The following is a 26,146-nucleotide window of genomic DNA, read 5'->3' on the forward strand; positions in this document are numbered from 1 at the left end:
CTGTGGAAACAGTATTAGTAAGCAAATTAAATTGTAGTAATTGCAAATTAGAAAATAATAAGATGCCATAGAGAGAGAGAGAGAGAGAGAGAGAGAGAGTTTATCAAAACATTTTAAAATAAATGAATGTAATCAAGAACACTTTCACAAAAGTATAGACTAACTGTCAAATTGGTTGGATTGCCTCTCATACCAGGAAATAAACGTAAGAAGAAACAAAGAAAAATATCTCTAGTGAAAGATCAAGATTAAGTCCAAAAAGTTAAACAGTAATTATTTTGCAATTATGCATAGTCCACAACAACACAAGTAAAAAGAGTAAAGTAAATAGAGTAACAGTCAGCCAAGCAGTAACAGTTAGCGTGACTTGCATTATATATATTATACAATGTATTAGAATGTTGCTTTAGCAACGCATTAGCCTCAGCTAGGCTAGTTGGCTAGGTTTGTCAGCAGTAAATTGATTGTAAGAAAAATAAATCAACAAATCACAAATGAACAATCGCAAATCAGCTATAGTAAAACAAGTACTAAAAGGTTATGCTCCAACAAGAAATAGATAAAAGATGTGTGCATGTAAATACATGCTTGTTATGGTGTTATGTTATATTAGGCAGTATGCACTATAGGCAGTACGGGTTGGTATAGCAACGACATGTATCACTAAAACCAACCGCTGGTGGCAGAATAATTAATAATAAATAATAATACACTTAAAATATCCAAATTTTTGAGCCACCAGAAGTCAATGACTCGTGCTACAGGAAGCAGTGGTTAAGCAGCTGTAGATGTAGTGTCGAGTCATCTTGTGTCATAAGCTGTGAACCTCACACACACACACACACACACACACACACACACACACACACACACACACACACACACACACACACACACACACACACACACACACACACACACATGCCTGCTCCATCAGCCAACAGTATGTTCTCTCCAACATACATTCACGGAGCTATTCTTCTATACTTCCAACTGCAGGTCATTCTATCCCACTTCTTTAATTATGCACACTAAGAAGGCCCCCTGTCTGAGGTTTGAGTCCAGGTGATGCTGCTCCTTGGTCTGACTGTTTATTGGCTGCTCCAGAGTAAAGAGACAACACCTTCTGGATTTTCTGCCTTGTTACTTTTTCCATTCTGATTAAATGCTTCTATCATTTTTTGAAAGCTATAGCATTCATCCACTGTCACATTGTTGGTGATTCCACAGTTTCTGGACCATATTGTAAGTACTGCATGCATGCTGATGCTTTTATATTTTTATATATAATATACCAGATCTTGAATGAAAAATTGGGACACCTGGAACTATAGAATAAAGTAATATATTGACATGTGACAAAAAATATTTTGAATCTATGTTGAGCTTTTTGCAGAGTGAAACTCCTTTTTTATTTTTGTTTCTTTAAATAAATGAATAGAGTGAAATGTTAATGTAATTTTTTGGAGAGGTTACATTGTAACCTTTCTCCAGCAACGCCTTACTAAGATAAAAAAAAAAAAAATCTTGTTTTCAAGAGTGTCCTGGCAAAGATCGGCAGCAATAACAATGAGTTCCAAACAACATAAGACAAATGACACAATGTTTCAGTTTTAAGTATATTGCAAACTATTGCCAGTCTAATGAAAGCATTAGATTGGTAAATGCACTAAATACAATGCATTTAGCAAATAACACATCAAATGTGTTTCAAGCTTTCCCCAATCACAGGTGGAATGAAGATATTAGAAGATAAATTTACTGAAGATGAAATCTTTCAAAATTATATTAATGTATGTTGAACATAAAGCATTAAATAAAGCTGGCTACCGCTAACAAGGAATCTGACTTTGAGAGATTTGGGAGAAACACTGTAATTGTCTGTGTAGTATTTATGCCATTGAATGGTGTGGAGCTTGATAGAAAGTCCTGTGAATCAGTAAGGTTACCTGAAGCAGGATATCATGTCTCTCCAAGCTCTTACACACTTTCTCCTGCACTCTGTGTGGGCTACGCTACCTTCGCTGACCGGGTTCCTGTTTCACCACTTTTTGTTTTTGTTCCAATTACTACTAGCTGTGGCCTGTGCTGAATTGAGCATGTGTGGCATCAAGGGGGCCTCGGTCTCTTAGATGATTACTTTGAAATCGTTTATACTCTGCTGCTCTGTGTCGAATTTCTCTCCAGGTGGGGTCCTCTTTTTCTCATTTTATCTGGTTATTGTTGCTGTATTTTATTCTTGTTATCAGTTTCAGAAAGAGGAGCTCCTGCTGCTTTGAAAGTCTGGACTTTGAATGCGCAGCGCCAAAATGGAGAGCAACAAGGTGACCAATCATCAGTGCAGGAACTGAAATAACAGTAGGACACTGTAACACACTGTAACATGAGTTTCACAGAGAAGAGTGCAGATCTCCACCAGATGTGTCTGCAAGGACCACTACTGTGTTGTGTGATTAAATTAATACAACCCACAATTAGCTAACCCCAATTGTTGTTTGCTGCTATATTAATGCTCTGAATGTTAAATATAGTATAATATAATATGGTGAGTGAGGAGTCACCAGGTAGTCAATGGCAGAATAAAACAGGCAGTAAAAGGTGTTTTGAGAAAGTGTGAGTCACCTCAACAACGAGAGGTCCTTGAGCATGCAGCCATAACTAGCCAGCCAAAAATATTATGCAGTTTGCTGCAGCAAAATGCGAGAACAGTCGTGGACAGACACATAGGTGCACACTCAGTCACACACACACACACACACACACACACACACACACACACACACACACACACACACACACACACACACAACTGGTCGCTTGATCATCTTGGCGGAGCTGACTATTCACTTCACTAATTGCTGTATTACAATAATTACTGGAAATGAGCTATTGTTCATATTTCCTGCTACAGCTTTGCTTTTCCTGCGGCTCAAAATTATCTGGTGTGAAAAAAGGTGTATGGCTAAAACAGCAAAAACAAATTGGGAACCAGTGCCTTCAAGTAAAACACAATTATCTGCTGAACTGATTGCACAAAATTCTTGTAAATATCAGCAGAAATACATGTAAGACTGCTTTGTCTTCTCATTCATCACTGAGCTTACATACTATAAACAAGGATGGGCAACATAGGCACAAACAAATTAATCAGTGGATCTCTTAGAAGGCAGTTGATATAGAAATCGAAGAAACAAAAAAACGTAGGACTATGCTATATTCTGTTGATAACATGTACATAAAAGCAAAACAAAGATGAACTGTCCCTTTAATCATTGCTCACCCCTGCTGTGTGTGTGTCCCTAGCAGCCGGTGAAGGAGGTGCTCCCCCTGCCTCGCCACCCTTCCCCACTTCCTGTGACCTCTTCCTCTCTGACCCCTGGTGCCACTTTGAAGAAACACACCACAGACTCCATGCAGCATGTACAGGTGGCCTCGTCAGGTGATTAACAAAGAGACCACATGTTTGCATTTCATTGTGTACAACGGACACAATATTTCTCATACCTTTTGTGTAAAAAGGAAATAGAAATTTTAAAACTGAATTGTTGACATTTGGCCTTTGTTATGTTTGTTTACAGTGGTTACCTCGTTCAGTCATCTAAAGCCTCCAGAGAGGGATCTTACCCTGATGTCCCACATGAAGTCTATGAAGTCTCTGAGGCATGCTGGCTTCACTGCGGTCTTTACTGGACAAACGGTGAGCCAGTAGGCACAAAAAATATGTGTAAAGTGCGAAAAGTAACATAAAAGTGTGTTGATATTGTCTTCAGGAAAGAATAGGAATAATTAATTAACATACAAAAACAAAGTGTACTGTACATGTGTAGAAATCAGTGACGTGCGGTGAGGTTCGTGTCTGGTGAGGCACTGACACTACATAAGTCAGATTTACAAATACATGAACCCAAAAGAGAAGCTTAAATCACCATTCAATTGGCAGCTTGCACATTGACTACTGGTTGTTTTTCATATCAGCATTATTTACACACACATAGGTAAGGTACATATTTGATTCCATTTGTTTTATTTTGAATATACAGCACATATTTACTTTATTTAGTATGACTTTTAGGACCCGCTGGGGCACACTTGATAATCATATAATCCAACAGATAACTAGAACAGCATCAGAAAATAGACTTGTGTGTTATTTTCACGAATCCGGCGTTAGCACTGACTCTCTGACTGTCTTAAATGGTTGAATGCTAACAGAAGCTTGACGGTGAGGAGCTGTTGGAGGAGGTACCAATCGTCGATGTGATCCTGGCTGACATCGACTCCCTGGTGCCCACTCACGATGAAGCCGGCCGCCCCATAGCAGAGTGGAAACGACAGGTGATGGTGCGGCAGCTACAGGTCAGACTGCAGGATGAGGAGGAAGAGAGGAAACAGGTACACGTGCTTTTTTTGTACTTTGCATGAGATTGACAAGTAGCAAAATAACACGTAAAGTACAGGATGCAGAGGCTTTCCATAAACAAACAGGTGTCTCACTCAAATCCAAAGTGTGGAGAAGCAATAAAACACACAAGACACCTCAACACAACAGAGTCTAATGAGAATGTTTAAGAAAAGAAATGGCTCATGAAGTTCGTTTTGCGTGTTTTGTTTCTATTGTTTTCAGTAGTGTAAAAAGTCTCAAGTGCAAACAAAAAGATAGAAAATTTGCATTTTGAACTGAATCAAAACAGACGGGAGTGATTTAGTGTAGAGTATAAATGTCAGTCCAATCTCACTGCTTCAAATTCATCAAATGCTTCATTTACATATAATGTGTTGTATTTTTGACTAGGGCTGCAACTAACGATTATTTTAATAATCGATTAATCTGTCGATTATTTTTTCGATTAATCGATGAATCGGCGGGGAAAAGGCGAGTGAATAAAAATGTGTCTTTAGTCTTGCAAACTATACCACCCCTGCTTTACTACTGTTATTATCGAGCTAACGCTAACTTGTCATGCTTGTCAAGCTGGATAACTTGTAAACAGCAGCACCAGGAGAGCTACTGGAGGGACGTTACGTTCCTCACTTCAAAACGGAACAACAGTAGGATTCTGTAGTGACTAACCTGCTGTTGAACTCCCTTCCTCCTCATCAAGGACTCCAACATGTTTACGTTTTAGGTGCTGAATCATCACCGTGGTGCTCCCGTGTCGTGCCATGTCGCTTTTGCATATCTTGCAATTAACACACCTTTTCGATGTATTTAGTGTGAAATGCTCCCACACCTTGGATGACTTAGGTCGTACTGATTTCTCTGCCTTCGGCGTGTGTTTCAGAACAACGTTACGGGTCTCTCCGAAGGTGTTTCCTCTACCTCCGCTCTGCTCGGCGCTCAACTCAACATCTCCGCGACTTATTGAGTGGCGTAATAATCGCGCGACACAACGACTCGATAATGAAATTCGTTGCCAACGCTTTTAATAATCAATTTGATCGATTCGTTGTTGCAGCCCTATTTTTGACTCATGTTAAGAAAAGATGATTTTCAAAAATAGTTTTTAAAGGAACATTTCAACATTTTGGGAAACGCACTTATACTCTTTCTCGTCAAAGAGTTAGATGAGAAGACAGACAGGGTTACAGTATGTTATGTACTGGACTATTTCTTGGTTGGATGAACTGACTTCCTGAAGTGACGGTTAGAAATGAGTGCTCCAAGTCAAGAAATAGTGTGGTATATAATCCCCTATAACACAGCAACTTCAGTGACGTGCGGTGAGGTTCGTGTCTGGTGAGGCACTGACACTACATAAGTCAGATTTACAAATATATGAACCCAATAGAGTAGCTTAAATCACCATTCAATTGGCAGCTTGCACATTGACTACTGGTTGTTTTTCATATTTCATATCAGCATTCTTTACACACACATAAGGTACATATTTGATTCCACCGGGAGCGTGTACGCCGCGACCTGCCCCACCGACCTGCCCGACCGGGAGCGTTTCAGAAGCGGAGCGCTCGCAGGCACCACCCACGAACATCGTGAGATTCCGCAATAATCTGTGTAACAACCACGGATGTATAAAGAGAACAACAAACACATAAAAGGTTACTTTACCTGTCCGACGTTGAATTGCTGCTGATTTGTTCATAGTTCCTTGTTTTTTGAGACATGTTTAAGCTTGGATATTGAATCTTACATTTTTTGTGGTCAAAGCAAAATATAAGAAGAATAAGAGAAGTGTAGAAGAAGAGCAACGACAGAACAAGCATAAACCCGACCCGTGGGCTCTCGCTCGCCCTCTTCTTTGAGGCAGAGTAGTGTTTGCCCCTCTGTGCTTTTTCACTGCGGTTTAATGTCAGATCAGCAACACTAAATATGTTCTACACAGACGTGAAATACAGTACCTATTATATGGAAAGAAAGGACATATAATAAAAGTGTCTACAAATATTATAGTGGTGACAAACAATGAGAAAGCAAAAGGCACGCGCTCAACCCAGTTAGTGAGGGATTGCGCAATCTGAGGTGAGGCTCAGCTTGTCGCTGCCTCACCTCACGTGTCTCCTCTGTTTGAACACATGCGCTAATTCAGCAATTTTGATTATAAAAATGCTTGAAATGATTGGAATCATACATAAATTACATTTATAGCACAGATCAGTAGAGATATTATTTGTTTTTTACTTTTCATGATGACAGGTGAGGCTCTGCCAGACAGACAGAGCCTGTCTGAAGGTAGCTGTTTCCTCCTATTCACAGTCATTGTGGCAAACTGGCTGCTAACTGGAGCTTCCTACTGAATGGGCAAAAATGTTCGGCTAACTTTTGACAAGAAAGCCATTCATTTAAAATGTTAAATTATTCCATTCGTCAAAATCAACTTCTCTCAAGATTGTTTGCTTAAATCTCTTCGCCAGGACATGAGTCATGACTACGCACCAGTGGATGGCTGGAAGTACTCCCAAGCCCACAACGCAGTCTTGGGGCCCTTTGGGGAGCTCTTAACAGAGGATGACCTGGTGTACCTGCAGCAGCAGATCGAGACTGTTTCACTGCAGAAGCGCTGCCAGGCCTATGAGCTGGAGCTGACCAGGCTGACCGAGGAGCTGAGGGCCATCTTACCTGATCCAATCGTAAACATCTCCCTTAACAAAGAGGTCCTGCAAAAGATGGACGCAGAGGGGATAATGCACCTGACCTTGCCAGGGTGGTGTAGTCGTGTCTCAGAGATTGTTAGGAGTATGTCACTGCTGGTGGCTAATCTGACACAAACCACAGAGGAGGGGGGTGAGAGGAGGCTAGTGGAAGGCATGATGGAAGAGATGAAGAGTTTGCAGGGGGTAAGAGATGGTTTAGGAATTGATTTAGGCCAGGGATTGGTGCAACCGGGCCAAGAGACGATGCAAACACATGGCGAGATCTCTAGCGGATGTCGGATTCCACACATAGGGATGGCTTCCGCTTTTAGCCATCGTCTGGAGACCAACAGCTACAGCAGAGCACGGAGGGAGAGGGTGGAGAGGGAGATCCAACAGTCTGGGGTGTCGGTCAGAAACCTCAGATCCAACTTTGAAGGTCAGATTGGTGGTATTTATCCCTTCGCTGGGGTTGTGAAAGGAGGCCCGGGCTTGAACAGCCAGGTAGTGTTTGGAGCTTCAGGAGTAAACAACCAGGATGGCAACACAGGCCTCAGTTTTAAGGTGAGCCAATGTGATCCTCCTAAAAAAACTGTGATGGAGACGACCAGCTTAAGGAAAGAACGTATAGTGGTGCTGTTCCTGAGCCACTGGAAGAAATCTGCATATGCTATTTCAGTGAGAGCAGCGAGAAAGAGACAGGGACAAGAAGCACTGTCAGGGAGAGTGACAGGAGCATCGCCCCCACAGAAAATCACCTCCATGTTTCAATTCTGCAAACAACGAGGTGCTGTGGACAAGACGCTAAACTCCTGGAGGAATAAACTACAACTGAAAGGTGCACAGAAGTCCTGCTTGTCCTCCTCTAACTCCTCACAAAATCCTCCACCTCGTGTAGTAACCTTCTCCCCAGAACAATTCCTGCCAGACGTGGATGGTGCTGCAGTGACCCACGACAGCTTGACCCTTGACCTCTTCATGTTGGGATACTTCCACATCCTAGAGCAAGAGCTATCGTCCGAGGAGAGGAAGATGAGGCATCTGCTCTGCTTTGAAGTTTTTGACCACATCAGCAGTTACTCCTGGGAGGTGGTGAGGGACTTCCACAAGGCTGTTCTCCAGGAAATCCGGGCTGGGAGTCGAAAGTGGAGCGACGGCTTCGAGGACATCAAAGTTTGCTTCTTTGGGGACTCCGGACCTTGCCGCTGTCCATCACCATTACCATCATCCTCGTCATTGTTATCAGATTCCAGACTCGTACCCAAAGTAGTTATAGTTTCAACTGCGCCTCCAGATGAGTGTGGCAGTGACACAGACATTTGTAAATACATTGATCGCAGCTTTGCTTTCTGGAAAGAGAAGGAGGCAGAGCTGTTTGATTTTGAACATTAGCAATAAGGTTGAATTTGACATTTTTCCAGAAAACAATGACATATTGGTGTGTTTATTTTTGGCAAACTGATGGGAGCCGAATAAAATTCTGGTGAAAATGCATTATTATTGTAAAATTAAGTGATAATTACAGTTATTAGTTGTTGACATACCACTCACTGACAAAGAAATGCTTCTGAGTTATGCGTTTAGTTTTCCTTTACATCCATTTTCTGAAAACACAACACGATTCTTTCCATTTAAAAATCTTTTTGGTATCATATTTGTAATCTGATAGCTGTACCACACCCAACATTGAATACAATTCAAAGACTGCAGTAAGGTCTCAGAGGATTCTTATAATATGGTATTTATCAAGGGGCAATCCACAGATTTTGCATGTCAAAGTCAATTAAATACTACTAAGCTTGTGAAAACAGTTGTATGATGTGTTCCATCAAGCACGCTTGATACAAACTGGGGGCGGGGAGTTTAAAAGTTGGGGGGTAGGGGGGGATTCACCACGCAGAGGGGGGGATTCACCACGCAGAGATGATATTATGAAAGATGTCATCCAGTTGCATTATGGGAAGTGTAGGATCAAGGGTTGAAGTTTCACCCATAGGGAGTAAAAATCAGTATTTCTCTGCCTCTCCTGCATCAGTTTTGACCATTCTTTTTTTAACCTGTCTCCCTTATGGCCTCAAAATGATTGGATGTCTGATATTAAATAGCTGGAATGCCCCTTAACATCCTTACTGAGTTATTGGTGCTGTAATGTTTAGAAGTGTAAAGAAAGTTAGAGTGGACTCTCCTTTAAAACTGAAGTTATTTAATTCTTCTGATTCTCACAATGTGGAGCGAGCTGTGCAGTGATGGAAAAAGTACTCAGATCTTTTACGTAGCAATACTACAAAATAAAAAAAAATCCATAACAGGAGTTTATATTACTATATTATATTTTTAATTACTGTCATTGATGCATACACCTTTAAGTCACATTGTAATTGTACAAACTAATGATTATTTATATATGCAGACTATTTTCTCAATAAATCTATTAATCATTTGATTAAAAAAATTACGAGTTTTAAGTAGTGAAAAATATATGTTTCAAGTTCATAATGCCTAAAATTACATATTCAAATTGTTTGATTTGTTTTGCTTGAAAAATAACTAAACATTTAGTTGCATAAAATGTTTCGGTAGATCAACTGATCGATTAAATGACTAATCCTTTCAGCTCTAATTTTAAATACTTTATAAAGTGTTGGGTATTTTCATTTAACCTATAATAATGCATCACATTTTATAAGATGATGAATTGTTTTATCAGAACATTTTTAATCTAGAAAGTCACTATAACTGTCAATTAAATATAGTGGAGTAAAACATATATATTTATCTAAGATATAGGGTGAAGTATATAGTAGCATCAGCTTAAAATATGTAAAGTACATTAACTTGAGTAAATGTAGCCTACCACCGGTTTGACTTTATGTTATCTGCTTTCACTGTAACCAAACACATATTTCTTCACATGTATGTATAATGTTTCATCATCTTTTATCTGCATAAAAGCCACAGTGTCGTTTCGTTTCCTATAGAAAGGTGACGGATTGAAATAGGTGAGGTCGCGCAGGCGCACAGGCTCCCTGAATTGACAGGAGGATGCTGAGCTGCATTCCCATCATTCTGTGAGGAGAGGAGGATCCCCCTGCGCACCCACAACCGTAGGAGACGCCGAGCGATAAGAACATATAAAAATAATCCAAGTTGAGCTCTCTATCTGCCACCATGTCCGCTGGAGGAGATTTGGGGAACCCCCTGAGGAAATTTAAACTCGTATTTTTGGGAGAGCAGAGCGGTGAGTCAAATCTTGGGGAGGTTCGATCTTATCCTCCCCTTATGCTAAACATGCGTATAGAAGGCCATGTATGTAATCCTTGTTGATTTTTAAAGTTTTTTGCTGAATCTTGAAGATGTGGCCGACTAGCTTTGGGTAATTTCACGCCCATGCACCTTTTGGCACAATCTGTGACTGTAGAAGATCTTATTAACCGAAGAAGAAGAAAAAAAAAACCCGAATGCATATTAATCTTACTCTTGGATTAAATATAAACATCACGATCACTTCAAAACAACTGCTAATTGTGCTGAATATCCTCGAGGATTGTCGAGTTGTAGCAAATGGCCACAATTCGCATCGGAGCAGGCGATATGAATTCGGATGTTTTGATGTGCTGCAGTGACCGACAAATATGCTCAGCCTGTTTTCAGATAACCGGTTTATTATTTCTACAACATGAACAATCCTTTATTCCTTTACATGACTCGTGTGTAGTATATTTCTCCACCTCTCCTGTTTTTTATTTATCTATTTAGAGAAGATAATAAACAGTCCCCCATGTGTCAGTTCGGGACACACCCTAGGCTGGCGATGTCTGTAGCATCTCTAAACCTCGCAGTCTCCGGTTCGGTGCCGCAAATAACAAAATTAGAACGGGCTTGACAGCGCCACAACATTATACTATTTGTTCAATAAGCCATCTATTCAGGGTGGGACTTATTGTGTGTATGTGTGAGTGATTTGATGTGATGGCACAAATTCGGGAGGTGCTGATCGATAATGGTTTAGCGCTGTGAACCTAAATACGTGTTCAGACATCCAGAGTGGCAGCAGAGGAGCACCTATCCCATAAAATACAGCAGCAGGATGCACATAATTAGACCTGATATGACAACAGCTTGACTGCTGTTTTTGTCTTACATTGTGGTGGTCCAGTGTGTGTGTGTGTGTGTGTGTGTGTGTGTGTGTGTGTGTGTGTGAGTGAGAGTGCTGCATGTGAGGAGGCTGTGTGTCGACTACAAGCCTCCTTGTGTGTTTGTGTGGCCTGCACTGCAATGTTACTGTCCATGGTGCTGAATCGAGGCCTGGTGTGGCCACTGCCCATCGCTGGCTTCAAAACTACTGCTGTTTGCATAGAGACTCTGCCTTAGAGCCCGGGGGCCTTCTGGAAAAGTCCAGTTCTCACTTTTGTATAGATGTGAGGTAACATTATGTTAGAGACGGTGCTGGGTGGGATGTAAATACGAATCCGGCTCACAAGGCTCACCTTGATCCTCTTGAGAAGTCCCCACCCAGCTTTTGCATGCTGCTAAGTATATGTGTTTTGGATCTGTCTGCTTCAAGAGGATTCGTTCAACCTTTTTCCCCCCTTATTGTTTTTTAATAGCATTTTCCCCTCACCACAATAAAAGAAAGAATAGAGAATAAAAGCAAATAGAACTGAAACAATTAATTAATCTATCGATCAGTTGGTCAAATAAATCTGCCACTATTTTTTTATTTCTTTATATATATATATATATATATATATATATATATATATGTTTACATCTATAGGAACAAGTAGCATAGATGAATGCCACATACCACAGCATTTATAGCCTTATCAGGTTTGCAGTGCCCCTCTGTAGACAGGCTTTAATACAAATACACAAAACAACAAAATACATACAAAACAGCACAACACACAAACAATCATGCGATAATAATGCTAATAAAAGTAATTTGGTAGCGAAAAATCGTTCAAATCATGAAATATAGGAAAATTGTCAAATATCCTGTGGGTGCAGCTTCTGCAATGTGAGGCTTTTCTGCTTTTCTCTGTTTTGTATCACTATAAACAAGAATTTTTGACCACTTTTGACAGACATTTTTCACGATTTCTTGACACATCATTGATCAAATCAGTTCATTTCCCATTATTGACATTGTTTGTCACTTGGAGTTTCTTTCACGTTGGTTTGATAGTGAGTAACATTTACACATCTGTGAAAAATGAAGTTGTTTTTGAAAACTAAATCCATATCAAATACTGATGTTAATCTATTTATATATCTTTAAAATCATATTTTACATGTCTGATCTTTCCCTTTAGAACAGAAACTGTACAATGTATTTTCTTTTTGAGTTCCTTTTCTTTCTTGAACAATGTTGTCATGTGAGGACAGTTGCACACTGAATTATCAGGCAGATTCTAAGGTAAATGAGATGGCTTATGGTTTTTGTTTCAATGTAATGTTTTCTACTCTTTTATAGTTTGATAGTAATGCATACAGTGGCTGTGGTTGGATGTTATATGCATTCATTTTGCCACAACAAGGAACACAATGGACATCCATTTTCATATAATAATACTGAAATATTATTTACGATTCTTTATGATATGAACTAACACCTATTCTAAAAACCAACCTCTGTTCTCTCTTCTAGTGGGGAAAACATCTCTCATCACTAGATTCATGTATGACAGTTTCGACAATACGTATCAGGTGAGACTCGAACCAGATCCAGAACCAAAAACATCAGGAAACATACACTTATATAGAATAATTGAATAATGACTGACTATGGTCAATAGCTGTACTGAAGAAGTGATGGTGGGGCAGTTCTCCTTGTATAAACTCTATTTTTATATTTCTCGCCTAAATTTATTAACAATGTTTTCACTAATCGTCCACTGATGTCAGATTTGAATAAATGGAATAATGGGACTAATCACAGTGTGGATCTACAATGTAATACGCCTTCTATGGTATGGTAGAATACCAACTGAATGATGTTACAACAATGTTTGTTTTTGGCCAAAAATGCCAGCTTGATTCACAAATTACAAAACAGGGTCCAGATAAAACAAGTTAATTAAGAATGTTATCGATGCAATTATCAAAAGGAATATTACACTCTTAAAAGAGAATACAGATTATTTTGTCCCTTGCCTTTCTTAGAAGTTAGGTACATAACAAGTGTGAATGATTGAGCCCTGAGGGCAATACAAATGAAATTAGTTTTCAGTCTGATTCAATTTCCGTGCTTATTGGCCATTTTTTTTTAACTTAACTGCTTTTTGTGTTTTCTTTCATTTAAACAACGGTCAATCTGCAAGGAACAACAGATGGACCAGAGGACATTTAGCTTTTATTAAAGTCTGGGTAATACTGATTATTCTCCCCCCTTCTTTTGTTCTTTCTCCACTGCAGGCTACCATTGGAATAGACTTCCTATCGAAGACAATGTACCTGGAAGACCGAACAGTAGGAAGCCTTGATTGTCATTTAAAATTCACACGTAGTTCCACGTGTAAAGATGAATTTATTTATTTGTACTTGGTCTTGTTTTAGCCAGTCAACATCCAAAGTAGGAAATGTCCCAATTTCCACTCTGGTTTCAATAATCTTTGATTTGATTTGCATAATTACTTCTTTCTTCACAGACTAACACGATTATCCTGAGGTTATTTCTGCTGGTAATAGCTTTGGCTTTTCTCGCCCTAAAAAGTCAAAGCCTTTCTCATGGATCATCTTCTTTAGCTAGTATTAATACTATTTCTTTGTCAGCATATTATGCTCTGGCAGCCTGCTCACAAGCTGATACTGGCTTATCCCACCCTTTGGATGTGTACTTACGAGGCCTTACATCTTTGTAGTCTGTGTGATGGTTAATGTTAAAGCAGCTGTTGAAGGTGTGTGTGTGTGTGTGTGTGCGTGTGTTTGTGTGTGTAAATGCAGGTACGGCTGCAGCTGTGGGATACTGCTGGACAGGAGCGTTTCAGGAGTCTCATCCCTAGCTACATTCGAGACTCTACAGTAGCTGTGGTCGTCTATGACATTACAAGTGAGAGAGTGCTAATTTACTGTGAGCATGTATGCATTATATGTTTTCACCTGTCTGACACAGTAAAGAAGCTCTATTTGTACGTGGGACTTTAACACAGCTAACACAAACAAACGACGGGATTTAATATAAGAGTCTGGTCTCCACAGATGTGAACTCATTCCAGCAGACCTGCAAATGGATTGATGATGTCAGGACAGAGAGAGGAAGTGATGTCATCATCATGCTAGTTGGCAACAAAACAGATCTGGAAGAGAAAAGGTGAGCTACAGTTAATGTGGTCTTTGACGTGAATATATTTTTGTTAGCTGAGCAGAAAGAGTGTGGTTCAAAACAACATGTAAGCAATAAATAAACGGTGCTTTGACGTCGTGATGCTGAGCCTGGCCTGATTTTCCTGCAGGCAAATCATGATTGAGGAAGGAGAGCAGAGAGCCAAAGAGCTGAACGTCATGTTCATCGAGACCAGTGCCAAGACAGGCTGCAATGTCAAACAGGTGATCTCTGCAGTTCCACCATATTTCACAGCATGTTGGGCCGAGGTTGATCCCAGCATTTCTGCCATTCCTGTGTGTTGGTGATCGAGTCACCAACGTGAATATTAAAAACATTCTATGTGGAAATATGTGGAAAAAGTAGTAACAAGTGGGGTGGATAGTGTGCACATCCATTTTCAACCTTCCTACTCTTGCTATCCCCTTTTGCATGCTCTACCCCAATTTTCCATTCTTTTAAAAATCTGATCCCTAACTCTCCCTCCTCTCCTTTCATCTCTACCCTCCTCCTTTTCCTCTCCTCCTAGCTGTTTCGTCGTGTTGCAGCAGCCTTACCTGGAATGGAAAGCTTGGATGATGCAAATCCTGAAGGCAGTATCCTTTACAGCCACTGTGACTCACTGTGCCGAGAGCCACACAGCCAAGAAATAGACAGCTTATTTTTAATCTCTTAGTGGTTGTTGGCTCTAGTACAAACAGGCCGCCCAGTCTACAGTGCTGTCTACTGAGGCATCAGCTATTAAACCTTTTTTGCTTAGTAGAGAGGAAATGCACGGAGCCAAGAAGGTAGTGAAGAAGCACAGTACAGCATCACATAGTGGGATGTCTGGGAAGTGACATACACTGAGGATGTGTAATGGAGGATGGATGACTGATTGAAAAGAGAAATACTTATCAATAAACGTGAATTATAGAAATATATGAATTTGAACTTCAACTTTCTATTCCTCGACCTGTTTTACAATTAAGGCATTTGACTTTAGATTTCATTAGAAAATTACAGTGTAACTATTTAGCACATATCAATAAAATACTTTCTGGGTACTTACACCAGACAAATATATACCAGGAAAGAGGTTAGGGAATAAGAGGGTAACATTGTATTTAAGAGGGGCCAGAAGTAAATTCCACTCTAAAGTAAGTATTCTTTTTTTTATTACTGGGTATCTATTTAATAGTTACGGGTCACAGTAATATTATTACCCGGTAACAAGACTGCTCATGGGGCAACATAGTTACATTGCAAAAAAATACAGTACAGTGCTATTAGAATTACTATTGTGAGCCTTCTGTTCTTTTTTTCGTTATTTTGCTCTTGGGAACAAAACATTAGGCTAAGCTGTGGCCACAAAATAGTTGCGTGTATGATTTTAATATAATGATTAAATACTGCGAAACAATAATGTAGTTTTGGGATCCCATGTAACTTTTTTTCTTTTGACTGAGGAAAAGTGCCCAGCAAGTATTTCATTGATGACCTGTATGTCCAAACTATTTACACTGTAACTAGTAATTTATAGCATTACTCATTTAACTGTGACTCAGTTTATAATATTTTACTTTTTCTCCTCAACCATCCGACTTTTTCTTAACTGGACAATTCCCAGTGATCGACATCAAGCTGGACAAACCAGTAGAGCCTACTGTCCCCGAGGCCGGGTGCTCATGTTAATGCAGAGCTGAAATCGGACAGCTCCCTTCACACCATAGGCTTGTTGTGTTGCTTACTACTGGCTAGCTTCCAGTTGACTTCTCTAATTGGATATAGGATGCGGGCCTTGTATCTGATTGGACAAATCAAATGTTATCTTTCATTCATGTTCAGTTGTAAAATATTGTATACTTTGTCAATATGTAAGTGACTGGAGGAGAAAAGAGGGGAAAAAAACAACCAAATGTTGAAATGAAAACGAGCAAAAAAACTGTTTTGGAAGAATGAAAAAGGAGAAAAGCGGGACAACCAACGGAATTCTTTTCGCTGTTATGTTTTGTATTTTTTATATATAAAAAGGGAAAGCACCAAAAACGATGCCTAAACATAGAAGGAAGAAATAGTGGGGGGGTCGGCCATTTTTCTAGATGGCCGAACACGTCTGAATGTCTGCAGCACGCATGCACGTTGATCTGATCTTTGACCTTTGGCCTGCCCTTCAGGGTCTCTGCACTCTGGAAGGAGGTTGACTATCTTAGAATGTTTTATAGCATCTCTCTATAGCATCTCATGACAAAATGTATCTCATTTGATATTCCCACAAGAGTCAACTTTCAGTAGGTTCACCTAACAGTAGCTGTGAAAATGTGGCACTCTATCTCTCTATGGGTTTAACTTTTTTAGAACAAACTGTACTGTGGTTAAAAAAAAAAAAAAAGAAGTAATAAAAGACAACTCACTATCACAACTCCCGCTCCCTCCAACCACTCTTCTCCCTTTCCCGTTTCCCTCAGACCCTCTCTCCTTCCCAGTCTCTCCCTCCCTCCATCCCGGTAATACACTTATAACGATCCACTGTAATGCACTGCACTGTATATAATAATGTAATATGTATGTTGTGAACGTCCCTCTGTAGAAGTGGTCCTTGTTCACCAGTATGAATAATGTAATAATGTTAAATGATTAATAAATTACAGATTAAAGGGCTCCACTCTCCTAAACACCAACATTTACATGTTAGCAAAATGGTCTAATCTATTTAATCTTTTTTCCCGGTTTTACTTCCAAACCTCTTACACACAGTTTTACATCCCTGTAGCATTAACAATCAACAAAGCGAAAGGCCAGCCGCTTTTATGTCTTTAACCACATCACCAGTCACATTTTTATAAGTCATTGTCAGAAAATGTATTGGCTCATATTGTTGGAAAATGTTAAATAGGCTACCTCAACAGTCAAATAGTTTTTAACTATTTTCAATCCTCATTTTAAAACCTCAAATAGGCAGAGAACGTAACAACCAACCATATAATCAATCTGTCAATCATTTAATTGTTTACAGTGTTCATTTTCTCCTGCCTATTGCACAGTGATAATTATCGTACTAATGGTGAGTTCCCTGCGGTGAGACAGTGTCTGAAAACCTGATAGTCAAGGGGAAGTAGTGGTGGAAAGAACCTTTTAAGAAGGAAACTGTCACTGTGACGTTTTCAGGTCGTTTACACTCAGCCCTCCTAATGTAAGAGGACAGGTATTCCCCTAGATGGACAGCCCGTCATTCGATCCCCCTGAAGATCATCAGGTGGACAGAGACAGTTAGTGCTGTTAGTGGACACATGAACTCCACAGAGACAAGAGGTCGAGGGCGGCTTTGGTTGGATTTCCTCAAGGGTGACCCTTCAATGTGGAGTTTCTGAAAACTTTAGCCAGTCCAAATTAGTGGCATCAGTGTACATATACACAGTGGTATATAGTGATATATACTATGTACATATGTATTAAAAACCGAATCACTGGATTACATATCTAAAAGAACATGACATGTAGTTTCAAATACAAATGATTCAATATCAGCATTAAACATTATGTGCTTCTCTGAGAAGGACACACCTCTTCCATCTAGAGTACCTCTTGTATGATCTCGGGTCCTGTGAGGTCTGGATCACTTTGGATCTCATTTACACACAAAGCAGATCATGTCCAGAACGGGAGCTTTTCGGGACACAAACCATCGCTCCCTGCTGAGGGAGCTGCGGACCGATATTGCTATGGCTGTAAATGACCCTTTCCCTCTCGTTTACGGTTTGGTGGACAAAAACATCATCACTGACCAACTATTGAAGGTAAGGTCAGAATTCAGAGTTTATTTTCATTTTAAGTGGAAATGTCAGCAGTTTTCACTTGTTTTTTCCATTTCGATAACAATTTGTGCACCCGTCAAACACTGAAAACACACAAAAGCAATGTAATGCCTGAGTGATAAGATCTTTTTTCATTTCATAATTCTCCTGTTGTCCATAAAATAATTCAGATCATAATTCTGGAATGCCTGCATAGATCATGTATTTGCAGGAATATATGGTTTTATTCAAAGTGTAGAGGTCACATACCTTTTGTTGTTTTCATAGGACACCCTGGAGAAGGAAGGCAAAGAAGGGATCCATAAAGCCATGTACTCCCTCCTGTCCTGGGTCCTGGAGCAGAGCAGATCCACCATCCAGGCTTTCTGGAGCAACTTGTCCAAAGACTACAACCTGGACAGCTACCCCAAGCTGCAGACGCTGCTCACTAACCTGCACTCGAGTGTGTATTCTAAGTTTCACCAAAACATTTGTCAAATGTATATAGTGTGTCTGTTTAATCATTTCAACTTGAATACAATGTATTTTCTGGGACTCACTTTTCTGTCCAGATGAGTAGAGTACTGTCCATTTTCCTTATACGTCTGTATGTAATTCCTTATTTAATTGATTTTTCAGCCAGGTTTATCATTAATAAACATGCTACTAATGTGAAATAAAACCCATATTGATACATGGTATAGAAATTTAAAAGATTTAGATTTTTTTTCTGTAAGCTCAAGGAAAGACTAATATTGAATTTCATCATACAATTTCTGTTGTTTTACACAGTTAAGAGTTTGCAAATTTATAGAGAGTAATTTGGTTGGAAGTAGAAACTACCAGTTTTAGTTACCTATTCTCCCTGTACTTTCAGAATAAATCTAAATCTACGATTATGACATTAAGAACAATTTTATAGTGTTAAATCTTCATTATTCTGTCATTTGCTGACATTTTGTTGACAGGAGGGGACACTTCAGGTTCCAGAGCAGAGAAGAGATCCTCTGGAGGCCATAAAACTGCTCACATCAAGAAGAGGAGCCACGGGGACAGAGAGACAAACTCACACAATCTGCCTCCACAGTATCACGCCAAGACAAGTGATGGACCAGGTTATTTCCCATAATATATCTCTTCTGATTCTGTCTTCTAACAAAAAACCCTAAAAAACAAAAATAAAAAAATAATTGATGATATATGTTTTCCCCAGGGGGTAAAGTGAGGCTGTACAGAGTGAAGAATGAAGCTGCAGCCCCACAGCTAACATCTGGAAACAGTAATCACAAATCATATTCCAACATATATACAGACAATGATTTATTGTTATAAAGCCTTTAATCCTTGTTCTGGCGCAGGTGTTCAGGCGGTATCGTCTTCAGTCCAGAGACCAGTCCCGCTGTCTTCCTCCTTAACTGAGCCGCCAGTCAGCCATGAATCCACAGAGAAGATCCATATCAAACAGATATTGGACCCAGATGGTAGGCCACTGTTTTTGTAATGGTCACGAATATCGATACAACTGCCCAGCATCATTAGGACATCAAATGTGAATCATGAACTGATTTAGAGAAAATTAATATAAGGTTACTACTATAGAAAATATTTTGAGTCTTTTATTCAGCAGGAAGTGCCAGAAAAGTTGGTGGGGGGTTTTACTCCTGTGGTCAGACGGAGGAGATAAATGGACCATCCGAGTCCAAAGCTGTTCATAATGTGTTTCACCACAAGGGGGAGACAACCACAGGCATGGTAGAGGATCCACTCAGCGTCCACTCATTCACACTCTGTCACTCAATCTTTCCTTTCGAAGGTGTGTACATTTACGTTATCTGTATTTCTGAGGGTGTAGGTTCAATATAATGATGATGAGTGTGCAGTGTGTAAGGACGGAGGGGAGCTGATTTGTTGCGATGGCTGTCCTCGAGCTTTTCATCTGACCTGCCTGGACCCTCCACTCACATCCATACCAAGGTGAAAAATAATAGATTTGAACCACAACCTATCCATGTGCAATTACTTTTACATATTAGCTTGTTTGTGTGTTCAGGGAGGCCTTGTTTTTTCAACTCTTGTTTTAACGTCACACATTTTTAATCTGCAGTGGCACTTGGCGTTGTGAATGGTGCTGTGAAAACAGAGTGAAAAGAGAGAATGCCCAAATACCTTTTCAAGTAAGTATCTGAAGGATGTTTACAACATAGTTTTTAATGTTGGATCGCTCCCCTCACTCTTCTCTAAGTCTTCATGATCTGACGATACATTTAAACAACCATGTCTGAGCATTTTCTCCTCCTGCTCATGGTCATAATATTTTATGTCACAGCCACTCAACACCCAGCAAACAAACACAAGCTCAAGCAACTCCATCGTAGACCTCTCCTTCTTCTCCTCACTCTCATCCTCCTCGCCTCTCACCAGTGCCACAGCTTCTATGAATGAGCTCAGAAACCAGGTAAAGACTTGTTGTTTTGTTTGGTGCACTCTTTGCTTTGTCGCATATTGTAATTTTGTGTTGCTGTATACTTGCAAATACAGTCCTGTTTGCTAAAATGTATAAATTGTGTATCCAGTGCTCCGGCGGAGAGCTGCTCAGTGTGAGGGAGGTGTGTGGCGTTTGTCACATAGAAGGAGGAGACCTGACTCACTGCCTCCAGTGTTTTCAGCCCTTCCACATTCACTGCCACTTCCCCAAGTAAGACATCCACTCCTCACTTCCTCTATCGCTGTACTATGTCTCAAAATGAGTACATAGTAATGAAATGATACGTCTCTACTGGCAAAGACCTTCCTCTGGATTCCTGTTTGTGTTAATATTGATCATCAATGTGCATTAAGGGTGTGATGATTGCCTAGCTAATGGTGACTAATGGGTTGTGAAGAGTGCAGCAGGGTGTGCAGCATAATGTATACTGTAAATGAAGATCAATGATTCGTCAAAATGCTACCAGAGATACGGATGACGTATGAAACCTGTGTAAATCCAGGTGATGATCTTATGCTATCACCACGTATTGACTGCGTTTCTCTGTGTTTCTCTGTGATGAGAAATTTAAGACTTCCTTTAGCATGTTTAGCAGAGCATCAAACCTTCCTCTGTAATCCTCCTGAGTGTTGGAAATCACATATTGATTTGATAGTAACATTATACACCACATAAAACCTGACTCACTCACGGTGTGCTTGCGTTTGTTAGAGGGAGATCCATTTGCTCGTCCTGCTCCCGGCCCTGGGGAAGCTCTGATGAGAAGGGGGCTGAATCATCCAGAGGCTTGCAGGTGTGTCTGCAGATGAGATATACATCTTCATTGCCTGAATATGATTGAGTTTAATCTATGTAATCTCCCATGTATGTGTGTGTGTGTCTCCAGCTCGTTCATGATCAGTACTCCTCCGTTCCTGAGCCCGTCCTCCATAAAGAGGAACTGGACTCCCTCCTGGGAGACGTGAGTGAGGCCCAGTTACATGTCGAAAACACAGATGTAGACATGATATGTGAATAACATGTCAGACAAAAGGTGGCTGCACTTTTTTATCACACAGACAGGGAATGAGTTGTCATGGTAAAATGAGGATTAATCAATTAGTGATGTGTCATGGTAGTGTTTGAGCTGTAGTCTAGGTTGAATTTCCACAAAGGAGTGCCTCTGTATCTAAATGAAAATGTTACCACGCTGTAAAGAATATGAATGGCAAATAGGAAAGAAATCATGAAAAGTCTTAGGTTGTTTGTAGAAGCTAAAGACAGTTAAAAGCTTATAAAATAAAAGAAGAGTTGAAGATTTAAGACAGATCAGAAAAAGTAGCTAACTAACATATGTCTGATGTCTTTAGTTTAAGGTGTGATAAGTGTACGCCCATGCAATATTACAGTGATTTAAATGTGTTTAGACTAGACTATGATACATTGCAAGAAGGCACGATTAATGGATTTAATGTATGTAATAATACCAGGTCACCAGGACATATTTCATTTAGTTTCCTGGTTGCACTTTTGAGTTTACTCCTCGTTAATCTACATTGAGGAAATTAGAATGTGCTGACAGAAGAACCTAAAACTAAAAACATAACCTGATATAACTGGAGTAATAATCTGGTATAGGATTGTTGTCCATCAGTGACATCATTGTTGTCACTGACATCATACCGTACATGTGTGCCAAATGATGTCACCAGGTTGCGATCTTTTGTTCAACAATTGATCCTGCTGTGTTTGTTTCTCAGCAGGGCTCCATTGACGGCATCTTGCAGTGGGCTTTCCACAACATCTCTCGGCCTCTTCCAGACTCTCAAGGATGCTACAAGTGACAGACAGATGATCTGCACTCAAGTATGATCTCTCACAGTTTGAACTTATGCTGTATCAAGTATCAATGATGACATGAGCATAGCTAATTAAATGGAGATTACTGGATATAGTAAATATTATTTTCTTGTTTCATGCCTTAAATGAAGTAAAAGTCTGGAAGTGGTTTAATTTAGATATAACATGATTTTATTTGTTTTAATATTGTAACATATCTTCATATTTTAAGTGAAAACTTTGCATCTTTTCAAACTACGGATTTTAAAATGTGTTCAGATAAATGTGAGTTCATGTAATAAAAACGATAATGGACTAAAATACACAATTGTGGCACATAAAGCTACGGTTGGATTGGTTTGAATTGAAATCTGTGAATTTTTAAAAAATAATATACAAACTCATCCACAGATTAGTAAAATGTTTTTACCACGGCCAGTGTCTTTGCTGATTTTCTAGCAGCAACACACTAGGTACAGAAGGAGTCCACATACTTAGGTCATCTTTTCAATTAAAAAAACTATGTTTTTGACATAAACCAAGGGGCGTCTAACCGTAACGACCAAATTAACCTATTACAACTGTTACAGGCCCTCTACAAGACATTGCTGCATATATTGATATTGATTGTGCACAACCTCCGTTTCTAAAACGTGAGCCAATGCAAAAGTGTCTTAAACTTGCATTCTCTCTACTGGCCATCATGGTGCAACTTCACTAAATCTCACTAAATATTATGACCATAAGTTTATGATCTGAATTGCTAGTTTCAAGTCTTTTTTAATACAGCATGATGCTCATTTAGTAAATTATGGTCCCATTTAGAGGAAATAGGGTTTTATTTAGGGCGTGGCCACTTTGTGATTGACAGGCCAGTACCATGAAGTTGTGTGGTCTTGGAGCTGTGTTTTCGTCTACAACATTAACCCTTTCAAAGTGTGTTTATCAGTTCATAAACGTTCATTGTTGGTCGCCTAAAAATGTCTTATTCAACGCTCGGTAGCTCCACCCTCTTGTGTTACATCCGGTTGCAGAAAAACAAGATGGCGACGGCCAAAATGCCGAACTCTAGGCTTTAAAACGGCAGTCCACAAGCCAACGTGTGACGTCACGGTGACTACATCCACTTCTTATATAGTCTATGATAATGCAGGGCATGCTTTAGTTGATCAGGTTGCCTGCGTTACCAGTGTTGCTGCAATGCTTGTACCAAAGGACATTGTGAATGTGTAGCAACTTTAGGTTTTTTTCACCATCCTTGTCTCCCCATCCTATTTTACAAGATGTCTAAATTTCCTACTGCTTCGTGAAGCATCACAATTCACTAATTGTGTAGGAGATGGGGTCAGCACTGATGTCTCCAGTGGACCTGGGACATCTCTTTTTAAATTTTGCTAACTTGACCTAACAAACATCCACTTTTTAAAATTGTCATTATCCCACCGCTGTCACCCTGGAAACCAAGTGATGCATTCATGTACTTTTCATATATGTAGCTGTTTTTGTGTGAGTGAATGTGTTTATATCTCGTAGAAGGCAGTGTTGGAGGAGATGGTAAACTCACTGGTTAACAATTTGAGATTAGGACCCAGGCTGTATCACCCTGTCAGAGGACATCAGTGTCTCATCACGGCAAATAAAAGAGACAATGCAAACGTCCACATGAGCTCAAAGACAAATGAAGGGTCCCTCTGACTGCGTGGATCTGTAGAAGTATTCGCATTCACACGTTACACCAGATGGTTTCAATACGATGAGGTATGCACACTGAGAAATGCCTCTGTTTAACAGGAATTCCTTGAAGACTATCACTTAGATGTGGAATGTTGTTTTTGTCATGGGATTCAAGAGTTTTAGCATGACTGCCAGAGGGATGGAGCTCGGCCAGGCAGATTTTTCTCCCCTCGGTATTTGGTTGCCATGGCTCTCAGCTCCTGCAGGCCCAAAACAGAGGATGAGAAACATGTTCCAGTGTCTGTGTGTGTGTGTGTGTGTGTGTGTGTGTGTGTGTGTGTGTGTGTGTGTGTGTGTGTGTGTGTGCAAGTGTGTTTCTGTTTGTTTATGAATCCCCTTTCTAAATGGTTCATGAAACATCCTGCATACTTGAGGGCTCTGTGTCCTTGCAGGGAAGGCAACAGCACTGACAGAGAGACTCTTCTTTGTATATTTGCAAAGACATGAGGGAGATGCAGTGAGAAAAATAAAGCCGACATAAGTTGGTGTCAAAATGTGCGTAATTATCAAGAAGTTAGCATTGCTTACGATTGCAATTTGTGTCCAAATTGCAATCGTAATGTTTTTTTCTCATTCTGGCTGAGGGGTATATATTTTGCATAAACATTTGATTTCCTTTACTGTGAAGGTTTTAATCATGACTCCTGCTTAACTATCACACTGCTTTCTTGTTCTAGTTGCATACCACATGAGAGAACACATGGAAAAACTTCTCTTTTCAGAAGGAAAAAGAGGCAAACATCTTCTCACCACTAGGTGGCATCCATCTGTGATGGATGTAGTGAAACACTCATTTATTCAGCACTGTATTTTACTCAACTCAAGCAACCATCACAATGTGATAAGAGAAAGTATTTCCTCTTGCAAAACAATGTGCGTGTTTGTAGAGAAGTAGGAGTTACCCATATTTTACCAGAACAAAAAATAGTTTGTCACAACTGTTTCCAAAATCAATAAATATGTTTTAATGAAGGTTATCTTTACAGAGCAGTCCTGGGAAGTAATAACGTTTACTCAATTACTTCACTCAATTTTATTCGTCCTCTACTGTACCTGATTTACATTGTAGGCTTCTATTTAATTCTACATTATTACATCCCAGTGGAAAATATTGTATTTCAAGACTTAAAATGCTGCAAACACATTGATGTATCAGCAATACCAATGAAATAACATTCTGAAATGGGCCATTCTGCTGTCTTAGCAGAATAACTTTTACTTTTAAACGATCATGAATGCAGGACTTTTACTTGCGGTCAAATATTTCTCCATTCTTGTATTACCAATTTAAGTAAAAGATCTTCACACGGACTATAAATGTCATATGACTCCTTTTCGGCAAACAGTTTTTCTGTGAACTGCTGCTCTCCGTCAATATTTCAATATTTTGAAATATGATTAAAAAATAAATTGTAACATAGTCACTCTATCAATCCATTTACACCCAAAAACACGAGTTATCTGGCATTTAGAGGTCTGAGTGCAAACAATCTTGTGTGCAATCACAAAGACAATTGGTATAACTATAAAGTTTGCTTTAGGCCTGATCATCTCCGTCAGCATATCTTCTATCTAATCTCATATATCTCATTTCCCGCTGCACTGCATTCCTATATGATGTCTAATGAGGCAGACATGTCACAGAGGTTATCAAGAGTATTAATAATGTCTTGTGTAAGGCCTCTGCGATCTTGTACACCCTCTCGTCTGAGGTTGTTTTAAAGAAATAGGTTGACATTTTGGGAAGTTACGGCCTCTCGCTTTCTATACAAGAGTTAGATGAACATGTAGCTGTTAGTTAGCAGTTAGCAGTTAGCTGTCAGCGGTTAGCTTATCTTAGCATAAAGAGTGGAAATGGAGAAACAGCAACAGTTAACCTGGCTCTGTCCAATGGTAACAAAACCCGCCTAGAAACTGGTCCAA

The 26,146-nt window shown here is 39.7% G+C and overlaps 3 protein-coding genes across 4 annotated transcripts; all 3 read left to right on the plus strand.

The window, feature by feature from the left end:
- The first annotated feature begins 2,309 nt into the window (after positions 1-2,309).
- Positions 2,310-8,481, plus strand: espnlb (espin like b). Its single transcript, XM_068737830.1, has 6 exons — positions 2,310-2,324; positions 3,304-3,439; positions 3,579-3,697; positions 4,213-4,392; positions 6,871-7,254; positions 7,372-8,481. The coding sequence occupies exons 1-6, from the start codon at positions 2,310-2,312 to the stop codon at positions 8,479-8,481; spliced, it is 1,944 nt and encodes a 647-aa protein (XP_068593931.1).
- Positions 8,482-10,131: 1,650 nt separating this feature from the next.
- On the plus strand, positions 10,132-16,795 carry rab6bb (RAB6B, member RAS oncogene family b). The gene is made up of 8 exons (XM_068701524.1): positions 10,132-10,327; positions 12,740-12,798; positions 13,507-13,560; positions 14,035-14,140; positions 14,290-14,401; positions 14,544-14,637; positions 14,943-15,009; positions 16,023-16,795. Exons 1-8 carry the CDS (start codon positions 10,258-10,260, stop codon positions 16,085-16,087), a joined length of 627 nt encoding a protein of 208 aa, XP_068557625.1. The 5' UTR covers positions 10,132-10,257; the 3' UTR covers positions 16,088-16,795.
- Positions 16,796-16,894: 99 nt separating this feature from the next.
- On the plus strand, positions 16,895-26,146 carry aire (autoimmune regulator). Of its 2 annotated transcripts, XM_068701523.1 has the most exons (13): positions 16,895-18,189; positions 18,475-18,649; positions 19,155-19,301; positions 19,400-19,465; positions 19,545-19,667; positions 19,811-19,938; positions 20,039-20,160; positions 20,291-20,360; positions 20,513-20,641; positions 20,760-20,881; positions 21,383-21,464; positions 21,558-21,632; positions 22,414-26,146. In XM_068701523.1, exons 1-13 carry the CDS (start codon positions 18,043-18,045, stop codon positions 22,492-22,494), a joined length of 1,467 nt encoding a protein of 488 aa, XP_068557624.1. In that variant the 5' UTR covers positions 16,895-18,042; the 3' UTR covers positions 22,495-26,146. The 2 variants fall into 2 exon arrangements, with proteins under 2 accessions (XP_068557624.1, XP_068557623.1); XM_068701522.1 differs by lacking the exon at positions 16,895-18,189 and having other exon boundaries at positions 18,304-18,649; positions 22,411-26,146.

The sequence above is a fragment of the Cebidichthys violaceus genome, unplaced genomic scaffold, assembly GCF_023349555.1.
Source record: "Cebidichthys violaceus isolate CVI_PGR_0920_01 unplaced genomic scaffold, fCebVio1.0.p SCAF_8, whole genome shotgun sequence".
Classification (NCBI taxonomy): Eukaryota; Metazoa; Chordata; class Actinopteri; order Perciformes; family Stichaeidae; genus Cebidichthys; species Cebidichthys violaceus.